The sequence below is a fragment of the Symsagittifera roscoffensis genome, chromosome 5 (genome assembly GCF_963678635.1).
Source record: "Symsagittifera roscoffensis chromosome 5, txSymRosc1.1, whole genome shotgun sequence".
NCBI classification, from domain to species: Eukaryota; Metazoa; Xenacoelomorpha; order Acoela; family Convolutidae; genus Symsagittifera; species Symsagittifera roscoffensis.
This window is the reverse complement of record NC_087066.1, coordinates 40,114,767-40,125,048: the sequence shown is the minus strand read 5'-3', so window position 1 is coordinate 40,125,048 and position 10,282 is coordinate 40,114,767. Positions and strand designations below refer to the sequence as shown.

The following is a 10,282-nucleotide window of genomic DNA, read 5'->3' as shown; positions in this document are numbered from 1 at the left end:
GTTTAAAGAACAGATCATCAGAAATGACTATGATTTAACAAACTTAAAAAGAACCGAGTAGTTTCAAGTTAGACCGCTTACACAATCAGTTCCGCCTAAGAAAGAAAAAGATCCAAAAAGTTTTTATTTCGAAACACTTGAACCCTTCATTTGGCTATCGATTGCGGCTAAAATCGATTGCGGCCAGAAATTAAAATTCAATCAACTTTACAAGTGTTAATTCTAAGAGCTGATACATTAAGTAACAACTTTTTGACAAGATAAACCTACAGCAAGACCCGATATCTTCCCCGTTACAATCTTATCACGTCGAATTGTAATTCATAGCTGGGGCTTTTTAAGCTCCCAACTTTGAATTTTAAATCAACACTTGAAGTATTTGTTATTCCCAACTTTTCACAAGTCCAAAATGAGAGGGAAAATAGTCGAATCAAATCAATTCGTTACTTTTTGCAGGGCTACTGTTCTCCTGGCAGAACGTCCAAATGATCGACGAACAACAGCCAGTGAATTTTTCACATTTTTAAATTTATAATTCATTAGGCAAAAGAATTCCGTGCATTTAATCCAAAAAAATAAATATAAAACAGCATCTTTTGGGGCTGCAAAGAACAAAAGTTATTCTTAAATTTTACTGATTTTCGGATATATTTTCATGCCATTCTTGCAAAAAAATCGATCTTTATTTATTAAACTTTGTTTCCGAATCGGCTGTCATTTTTATAGCTGCATAGCTTGCGTCCTTACAGTCCAAAAAAATTTCAATGCTTTTCAACTTCGGAACACTTTAGAAACTTGTTTTGGTAAATTTCAAGTGATCAGATTTAACTTTTCTAAAGTTTCGGAGAAAAAAATTCTAATTTGCGCCGCATACTAACAACTGTTGAGTTCTTTAAGTTACAGACTGCTTTTCCTTAGATATGCGAATGGGTTTTGATTTTTTTTAGATTGAAAAATTTCGATGAAAATCTCCAGTATAAAATAAAGGGTATAGATTTTTTTGAATAAAAATGGCATGCAGTGAAGTCCGAAAATATTTTTTGACATGGTTGCCATTTTCGACAATCCTCATTGACACATTTTAAGGCTAGCCATTTGAATTTTTCGACTTGAGTGACATTTCTATCAGCTGGCCATTCCATCAAGATTTTCTTCATCAAAAAAATAACAGGCAGCGACAATGAAGATGCAGATAAAATATTGGCTCCGGTGTTGTAGTATTTGTTCAGCCCGCTGGTAGAGTATATTTAACTTAGTGGGAAAATGACACAAAGTCAATCAACACTGTTCCCCTTTCAAAGTGCCTCTTTGTAAACTTCGTCCAAATCAAATCAATATTCACTTCTGACAAAAATAACAAGATATGTGATAACAAGCTAATTGAGCTGTTTTTATTTCAATCGAGGAAGAGGGAAGTAGGGGGAAATTATTTAACACTAGCAATTTTATAAACGACTATCCAGGGGCGGATTTAGGGGGGGGGGGGGGGCGGGGGGGGGGCGGACGCCCCCCCCCTCAGGGATTCGACCCCCTGCCGACCCAAAGGGTCCCCCCTTTGATACTTTTTCAGAAATTCATTTTTGGCCGACCGACCCTAAAATTTTTCTAAAGGCGCCTTCGGCGCCAATATATACTATCTTTGAGGGGGAGCGCGCGCCAAAAAAAACGCTATTTTTTTGTCAAAATTTTTCAAAAAGTGCCCAAAAACTTTGCCAAAATAGGGGCAAAACAGTGCTTTGGGAGAGCTCGAAAAATCAATTTGGTCGACCTAAAAAAAAAAAAAAGGTCGTCAAAATTTTGGAAAAATTTTTGAAAATCCGCCCCCCCCCCCTCGAGAAAATCCTAGATCCGCCCCTGCGACTATCAATGATGTTCGAAAATCGACCGAATCAAGTGAAAAAAATATTCCTTTGATAAATTCCAATCTAGCTTTTATATTTTTTTTCCAATATAGCTTTTAGTGGAGAGGTGGTGAAGTGGTTACGTCTCCGCCTCTCAATCGAAAGGTCGGATGTTCGAGGCCCACCATGATCCGTGCTCGTTGCTTGAGGGTGAAGCAACATTACCCAGCCCAGAAAAATAACCAAAAAAAGTTGCATGTAGTTCTTAAACAGGGGCGCAACAGCGGTTCGCCGTGATGAGCTGTACAGCTCTTGTGTTGGTCTTTTCCCCCGTGGATAAAGGATCTTAATTAATTTTTCTTAAATTTAAAAAGGCTTTAATTAAATATATGAATTCACACACATGCGTTTTCAATTTAAAAGTCAAATTATTTCGAACGTTTTGTTCAACTTTTGTAAAATATCGAATCGATTGTGACTGTTAAAGTTTTTTATACATCCTGTACGAATACTAGCACTATAAGTTTCTATAGTTGTTGAATCTTAATTTTAAGTTTCTATAGTTGTTGAGTTTTTTCGAACGTTTTGGATAAACTTTCTTTCAGAGCATCTTAGTTTTCGGCTTTCTCAATTTTGGCTTGGTCGATTCTGTTCATTTCGCTGGACACATTTTTAGTCGTTGCAGTCGTGGCGGCTTTCAATTGGCTGACGACTTCTCGCTCATCCACAGCTGTCTTGAGAGTGCTCATTAGAAGGAGGTGTCTGCCGAATCGCATGGGGTTTGACGGGTGCTGTCTCTTAATGTAGTCCCCCAACATCACCTGGCACTGGTCCTGCACTCCCTCGACCGCTTTGGGGTCAACCAGGTCCACTATTTCTAAAACAAAATTCAAAATATTAACTTAAAACATCATTTAGTTTTACTAGAAAAAGGGGACCAAGATGGCAATGAAAACATGCATATAAGTTTTTTTCAAGACGTTTTATCCTCAAGGATGAAAAAGAAAGGAACAACATACCACCTATTCAGTTTTTTATGCAGATTCGTTGCTGTGGGCTTGTGCGCCTTTTTCAGAATTACACGCTATTTTTGTGGCTTGGGCAAAGTTGTCTTCCTCAAGCAAGCTCAAATCATTGTGAGCTTCGAGCCACCGACGTTTCTGCTTGGTTTTCTTTAAAAATGTGGACATATCTTTAGTCTTTTATTTCAATGAGAAAGGGACTCAATCTAACAAAATACATTTTATTTACTTTTGATGTCGAGAGTTTTTGTTTTAGTTTTTATTTAAAACTAAGCTGCACCGAAACGCCTATTTGTTTTTGAAATTGGCAACAAGCAATTGTTTTTGAGCCTTAAGCTTTGAGAAATTTTATCTGAATAATTTTCCCTTAAACTCTGAGCTGATGTGCATACCTGGTTTGAACACTGCGATGGTCTTAAGTAGCACATATTCGGTGACATCCAAATTCAAGCTATGGATCTTCTTCACCACAGAGCCGAGGGAACTGTTCTGATGTTCACTATTGTTTTCTATTAGACTTCCTTCAGTTTGGTATCTTGTGGCCGAAAGCGAGAAATTAGCCGAAACTTCGTAAGCCGTGAGGTGTTGTGCCAAGTTAAGCAAAAGCGTCTCCTTCCAAGATGCTTGAACTAACAGCTTCTAAAACAATCAAAATGGTCAATGGGGTCTAAAAATATACTAGCACGGGCAGCGGTGGATTTAGGGGGAGAGGGCAAATGCGCCCTCTCTCCCTCAGGGACTTGACCACCTCACTAACCAAAGGGTCCCCCCTTTGGAAGTTTTATGACATCCATTTTCACTAATCGACCCTTAAATTTTCTAAAAGCGCCTTCAACGCCAATATATACTCATTTTGAAGAAATGCAAAAAAAACGGAACTTTCTGGTGAAAATTTTGCCTTTTTGACCTGTTTTTTTTTTCAAAACTTTGCCTGCGGCGCAAAATTTGCTGCCAAAATACGGTTTTTATAATATTATAGAGCGCTCGGAAAATCAATTTGGTCGACAAAAAAAGATCAGATTATTCGAACATTTTTTGAAATTCCGCCCCCCCCCCCCCCCCCGCGAGAAAATCCTAGATCCGCCCCTGTGCACGGGGTTATCAAGTTATCTTTATATCAAGTTGTTTGAGGGTGAGGCAACATTACCCAGCACAGAAATATAACCAGGAAAAAACTGCGTAAATATCTTAAACAGTGGACAGGGGCACAACAGCAATCTCCGTGAAAAGCTGAACAGCTCGTATGTTTGTTTTACCCTTGCGGACGTTTTACCCTTGTGGATAAAACGTCTTAATTGATAATAATTTTATGAAAACGAATAGTCAGTTCAGAATGCAATATAATGATATTATCGATCCGTCTCCATGAGTATATTGAGTTTTTTGCGTTGATTTTTGAGCTTGGGGGTTTGGGTGTCAATTTTGTCTTTTCATGTCCCGATCTGTTTGTTCAAATGGACTACTAGCAGAGGCACTAAGTTGATCACTTGATCCTCTGTAGTCACTTGTGCAAATCTAACTGCGTACTTTAATGTCACTTATCGATTCTCAACTTGATTGCTTTCTGTTTATTTCTGTTTACAAAACCAGACGCGCTTCACCCCCACTTCCCCTCCGAATTCTGATTAGCCTTTCAATTTTTCATCAGCTTCGGATTGATTTTTTTACTTTTCAAATAGCTCCATGCTGGTTTGCAGCCAGACCGAAGTCGGCTCTGGCTTTTAACTGACAGGCTGCCGCTGTTTCCCTTATCACCTGTGTAAAATATCTCTCCTTTTTATCCCAAATCTATTTTTCCACTTTGACCGCGAAAGTCAATACATCCCAAGTTTACCTGCGACAAAGTTGATAATCAATAATTCACAAGATAATGATGCGGCTTAGAATTGAAATGAAGGTGCTTTTTCATATGAATTCGACCTCGTTTGTTTCCTAATTCACCTTTTCTTGGCTTCTTTTCAAAGAAAAAAATTGCACAAATATTGCCAATTGAAAAAGAGTCAAAAGTCGAAGTGGATATTTAGCTTTATAAGCAAATCCTTTCATCTGCCAAAAATTTGCCAAAAACGTACATTGAGTTTGTTAAAATGAATGTGGCAACAAGAATTTATAGTTGGAAGGTCGTTTGGTCTGAACCACCCTCCTCACAAACAAAAACGTTTAGTTATGGATACTTTTTTATCGCCGGTCCTTTTACCCCATATGTGTTTCCTTTTTACTTAATATATGTTTTTCCAACAAGTATTTTGACGGAAAAAAGAGCTAGATGAAAAATGGAACCTCAATTTTGTTTTCTATTTCTTATTAAAATGACGCTTATGAAATAATAAGCGTCAGTTAAAAAGTTATATTCAGTCTATTAAAAAAAAAATTTAACAAACTTGTTTTCTCCATGTTTCAAAGGAAAGAGTAAATTGATGATAATATTTTCTTAAAAATATCCAAAAATACTCCAAAATTTACCTGGTCATGAGGGGTTAGCAGTTGAAAAGCAGGCAGTTGGGTCGTCCATAGAAAATTTCCACTAATTATTCTGCAAATTTTGTCAGACGTGCTCAAATGTTGATCGTGTATTTCATTTTTCGTTTCTTCCAATCTCGTGTTTTTCTCGACAAAGTTACTGTTAAGTCCTCGAGGCAAGGTCAAGTTCAAAATTTGATCGTTTTTGGGAGAGAACGAAGATGTATTCAAATTTGCATTTGGAATTTCTGGGGAACATAAGTTTGGAAACAGTGCTTGTCTCGTGTAAAAAGGCATCATCAGGCTGTATGCGGGAATCGAACCCGGACCCTTGGGTGCCGAAGCTGTGCAATTGATCGTTGAGGCTAATGAGTTGAAATATGTCTGCAACATATTCGCCATGACGTTTGAGTAAAAATTCGAATTGAGCCAATTTGGTGGATTTGCTTTTTCGCTTGGGGATATTCTCGAACTGCTTGTTTCGAAAACTGGCGCTTTGATTTTATTGTTATCATTTAGGTTTTGGGTGGGTTTCAGATTCGGAATTGAGTTTACAAATGAGTTGGAGTTGGAATGAGGTTTGTGAAGCTTAGAAGGCGAGGCTTCCTTTTCTGTTTCGGTTTCGTTCATTGTCGTGGAGAAATCGAGAGGTGAGTACTTCTGTTTCGGTTTTCTAGGTCCACGTTCGTGTTGCACGGCTGAAAAACGAATTTAAAAATAGTAGTGAAAATACAAAAGTGTAAAAGCACGGAGAAAGTACTTTTTTTACAAGGTAGGCAATTGAAACACCATCTACTGACTCCGTATTTCAGACCAGTGTTACTTAGCGTTAAGCTTCTGACATGGCTACTCCAAACCGCTACTCAAAATACTGGTAATTCGAATGCCGCTAAATCGCTGATTAAACGTTTCTCAAGATAAACTAACATTTCTCAAATTTCATGAGAAAAAAAGCGAGAAAACAGCACTTCTATGTAAAATTTCATACTAAGCAAACATTAAGCGGAATTAACATGCAAAAATTCGTAACTTTCTTAAAGAGGATAGCTTAAAAGTATTTTTATTGCTGGTTAGCTTTTCTGGTCTCGGAACAAGTTTTGCCTCACCATTGATTAAAATTGGTCTCAAACCATTATTTGGTTCGAAGTGCGAAAAATTTATAGCATTGATTGTAGGATGAAAGCGGAAAAAATACTTTATAATAATCATAGTAATAATGATTGTGGTTTCTGCCATGTGGTTGACCTGAAACTAGAGGGCAAGTGAGAGCTCGTCCTCACACAATATCATTGCCATGGCAGTGGATCGATTACACGATCTGATGATCTGGAAGTGAACACCTTACAATTGTGCTAAGCGCCTCTGGGAACTTCAAGGTGTGTGTTAGATGTTGTCTACTTTTCTTTTCACTCATAATCAGACATCATCACAAATAAATATTGGAGATTTGTATTAAAGCCTTAAAAACCGCGAGTAGATCCAAAAATTACTCACACTGTCGAAAAAAAACGGGTTGAAAAATTTCGATTCGAGTTGGGTTTTATTTGCAGCAAATAAAACAAACAAGCAGATTAACTGCTTTTTTTTAATTTATGAAGGGTAAATTTTAAGCTTTAATAAACCTGATTTTGAAGCTCAGTTAATGCTTTCACGGCACGATAATTTCAAAAATTTTAGAAAAAAGTAATTTGATGATCGTATTTTGAACAATATACTAAATACCTTTTTTGAGTTTCGTTTCGTGTTCAATATACAATGCAGAGTGCAAACGCTGATTGTTTAAACTAATATGTAAAAAAACATTCGTTAGAAACTTCAAAACGGTTTTTACAAAAAAAAACCAAATTGTTAAAAAACTAACTTTTACGCTTCATAAAACCATTTTTTGTACCAATGCAAAATTTCTAATTTCAATGAAAAAACGATACAAAAACAAGGAAAGCCGGTTACTGTGCAAGTGGCATAGAACTTTCACCCATAGTATAAAAAGTACGACAAAATTTTTTCTAATTAGTATAGTTTTTTTCGGCTTGGTGCGATAAAAGGATCTGAACGAAAAAAACTAGAGCTCAAGCAACTCAACTAACTGAATTTTTGAAATTTTGATTCCAGAAAGACGCTAAAAAATTCAAAAAACGCGCTTTACTCGAGTAAACTAAATTTTACGGCTAAAATGAGGCTATTGTAAGCCTACTCACTCGCTTTATTCACTCGAAGTAAGACGAAAAAGCCTTCAAACCGGTTTTTTCTCGACACTGGAAAAATTTTCTCTAAACGAATAACGACTTTATCATGGTATATCACTCTTTGCGATGATTATTTGTGGTAGCTGATTTTGCGTGAAAAAAAAAGAAAAACACCCGGTCGGAACAACAGCAATCATCAAGAGCTAGCTCCAACTGTTTTTAAAATATTTATACATTACGGTCAGTTATTTTTTTTTAAATAGAAGGTAGCAAAAAATATTTGCATAATTGATGTGAAAAACTATGGCGTTCACGGTTTTTCAAATACGTTTAATAAAAGAGATAATTTGAAGAAGTTTTTCCTACCATCTTTGTTCATGCGCATTAGGAGACACTTTTTGAGTCGGCAGGCGCGACACTGGTTCCTGTGAGTCTTGTCAATGGGACAACTGCCCTCCTCCGAGCCCTGACTCTTGCACTGGTAGACTCTGTTGCGGTGGATGGATCTCTTGAAGAATCCGGAACATCCATCGCACGCGAACACCCCGTAGTGCTTACCAGAGGACCGATCTCCGCACACTTTGCACGGGATGTCCAGAAGTCGGTCGTCTGAAAATCAACAATCCAATTTGAGAAGAGTGTCGCTTGGCTTTTTTCAATTACCCCTCCCCCCTCCCCCACCCCAAAAAAAAGCTCAGTTTTCTATTTTCAAAGTTGCTTCACTTCACGGCTTATTACCGCTAAATGAGCAAAGTTACGGTATTAATTATGGAAAGAAAACGTGTTCACTATTTACTTTTCTTCACCATTAATTTTTTAAAATTATGACACGTTCAAATAGTTTTTCAAAATGGAAATCCAAGAGGTGTGGGGGGGGGGGCGCGTGGAAAAAATTATGTGGTTTTCGAACATATTGTTTCTCATTTGCCATTTTAGCAAGCCTGAGACACAGAGAAGACTCGTGGCAAAAAGGGAAAATTTTCACTTAAACGTAATCGAGAGTTTATAAAAATATATAAACGGTGAGCATCAGAAAGCGATTATAACAAAAGAAGTCAGGTAACCGTAAAATAGAACATCATTTTCCATTCGCATTTTGTTTCTTTTTTTTTCTCAAAAAAAAGGTTGCCTTTTTTATAGCTCTCACTTGTATGAACATATTGAGAAAAAAAAAGTTCAAATTAACCTCAAGTTCAAATTAAATATGAAGCCTCAAAAAATTAGTCTACTGCAAACAATAATTTAGAAAGCCACGATACTTTTTATAAGATTGTTTCTTTAACCAAAAGCCGGACCCAAACGAATTTTGTTATGAAGATTCACTCGAATGATGGCGTAGCAAACATTGGGAGAGAAACACGTATCTTTGGTCAAATTCCTTTAAAAATCGGGAAAAAATAGCAGAAAAAAAACAAGGATAGTCGGTTGCTGTGCGAGTAGCACAGAATGTTCCCACCATATTCTTAAAAAACTACAAAAAAAACAAGTTCTTTTGCGCGTAGTATGAAAAGATTTGAACGAAAGACAAGGTTTCAGGCATTTGCAATTTTCATAGTGAAATGGGCATACTAGAATATTGAAAAACAATTTTCTTTGAAAGATGACTAATAAAAAAAATATATATATATAACTTTTTTGCAGAAATTTTTTGAATTTCTAAGTTTGCAATTCCCTATATGGCACTTAAAAACGTTTTCTAGATTTTTCAGGGGCTTATTTACTACTAATCTGCGGCTATACTTCATTAAAAAGCCTGCTCGCGCGCTTTACTGGCTCGAAATTAGACGAAAACCAAACAGAAAACAAACAAAAAAGAAAAAAAACCCGAAAAAAATTTCCTCCCATTTTCAATGGTCGGAACAACTAGATAATTCTGATATCCTGTAATTCAATTTTGAACGTTTCACGTCAAATATGCCAAGAAATTCAGCCTAGTTAAGTCAATAAGGAATAATCGGCATTGCAAAAGCTGAAATCGAAATTAAAAAGAACTGAAAATGAAGCAATTTTTTTGGCGCATGAGCTTTCGAATTGATAGTGGTGATTACTTACGTTTAAGTCGTGGCGATCCGAGCAGCATTGGCGATTGATACATACTGTACTCAGCTGCGGCTGTCGTCGCGCTGAAAGGTCCTGGCCGAACTCCCCCGTTAGGCCCCGTTGCCGCCTGTCGTATTTTCCCGAGAACTGCATTTACTGAAACCCGAACGAAATCTTTGAAATGTATGGGCGTGATAGAGGGGAAAAAGATTCGACAAAAAATTCTTTAACGATCGCACCTTAAAAATTTTAAAAAGTTTATATCAAAGTTTTTGCTCTTTTGAACCATAAAGATTTGCAAATATATTCTGTCTCATAAAAGGAAAAAAAAAGTCAATTTGACATAACTGTCGGATTTGAAATAAGTGAAGAGAATGGCTGGTTTTAAATTTTGTAATTGATTTCTGACCTAGTTGCAAGGACGTCATGATTTTGTTGATACAATTAGACACGTCTCGTGTAAAGTTTTTGAAAATGTTTTTGTTTTACCACCAAAAAATCATTGTAAATCGGTCTTTTTTAGATCATTGTAGATCTTAAAATATTATAAATCAAAAATTTTGCAACTCGACTGATAACTTACCTGTTTCGCTCATTTCGAATATAAGGCTCAAAACTAGTTTTCACGAGTTTTCTTTTAGTTTTTGTTATTTCAAATTAAGAGTTTCGAAAATAAAAAAATCTGTTCTTTTTTCTTCTGCGGTAAAAGAATGGAATGGTTACCTGGCTAATT

At 36.5% G+C, this 10,282-nt stretch overlaps 1 protein-coding gene across 1 annotated transcript; it reads right to left on the bottom strand.

Annotated features, from left to right (window-relative positions):
• Positions 1 to 2,217: 2,217 nt before the first annotated feature.
• Positions 2,218 to 10,251, bottom strand: LOC134846249 (nuclear receptor subfamily 2 group E member 1-like). Its single transcript, XM_063863521.1, has 6 exons — positions 10,133 to 10,251; positions 9,562 to 9,705; positions 7,876 to 8,118; positions 5,327 to 6,021; positions 3,256 to 3,502; positions 2,218 to 2,718 (listed from the first exon to the last, which is right to left on the bottom strand). The coding sequence occupies exons 1-6, from the start codon at positions 10,143 to 10,145 to the stop codon at positions 2,453 to 2,455; spliced, it is 1,608 nt and encodes a 535-aa protein (XP_063719591.1). The 5' UTR covers positions 10,146 to 10,251; the 3' UTR covers positions 2,218 to 2,452.
• Between the last annotated feature and the right edge of the window lie 31 nt (positions 10,252 to 10,282).

Bases quoted from the DNA above. Each gene is read 5' to 3' on its own strand.
- LOC134846249 (XM_063863521.1), bottom strand. The intron at 8,119-9,561 runs GTAAGTAATCAC...GTTGATTTTCAG, and splicing joins CGGATCGCCACGACTTAAAC to ACGACCGACTTCTGGACATC. The intron at 6,022-7,875 runs GTAGGAAAAACT...TTCGTTTTTCAG, and splicing joins AATGCGCATGAACAAAGATG to CCGTGCAACACGAACGTGGA.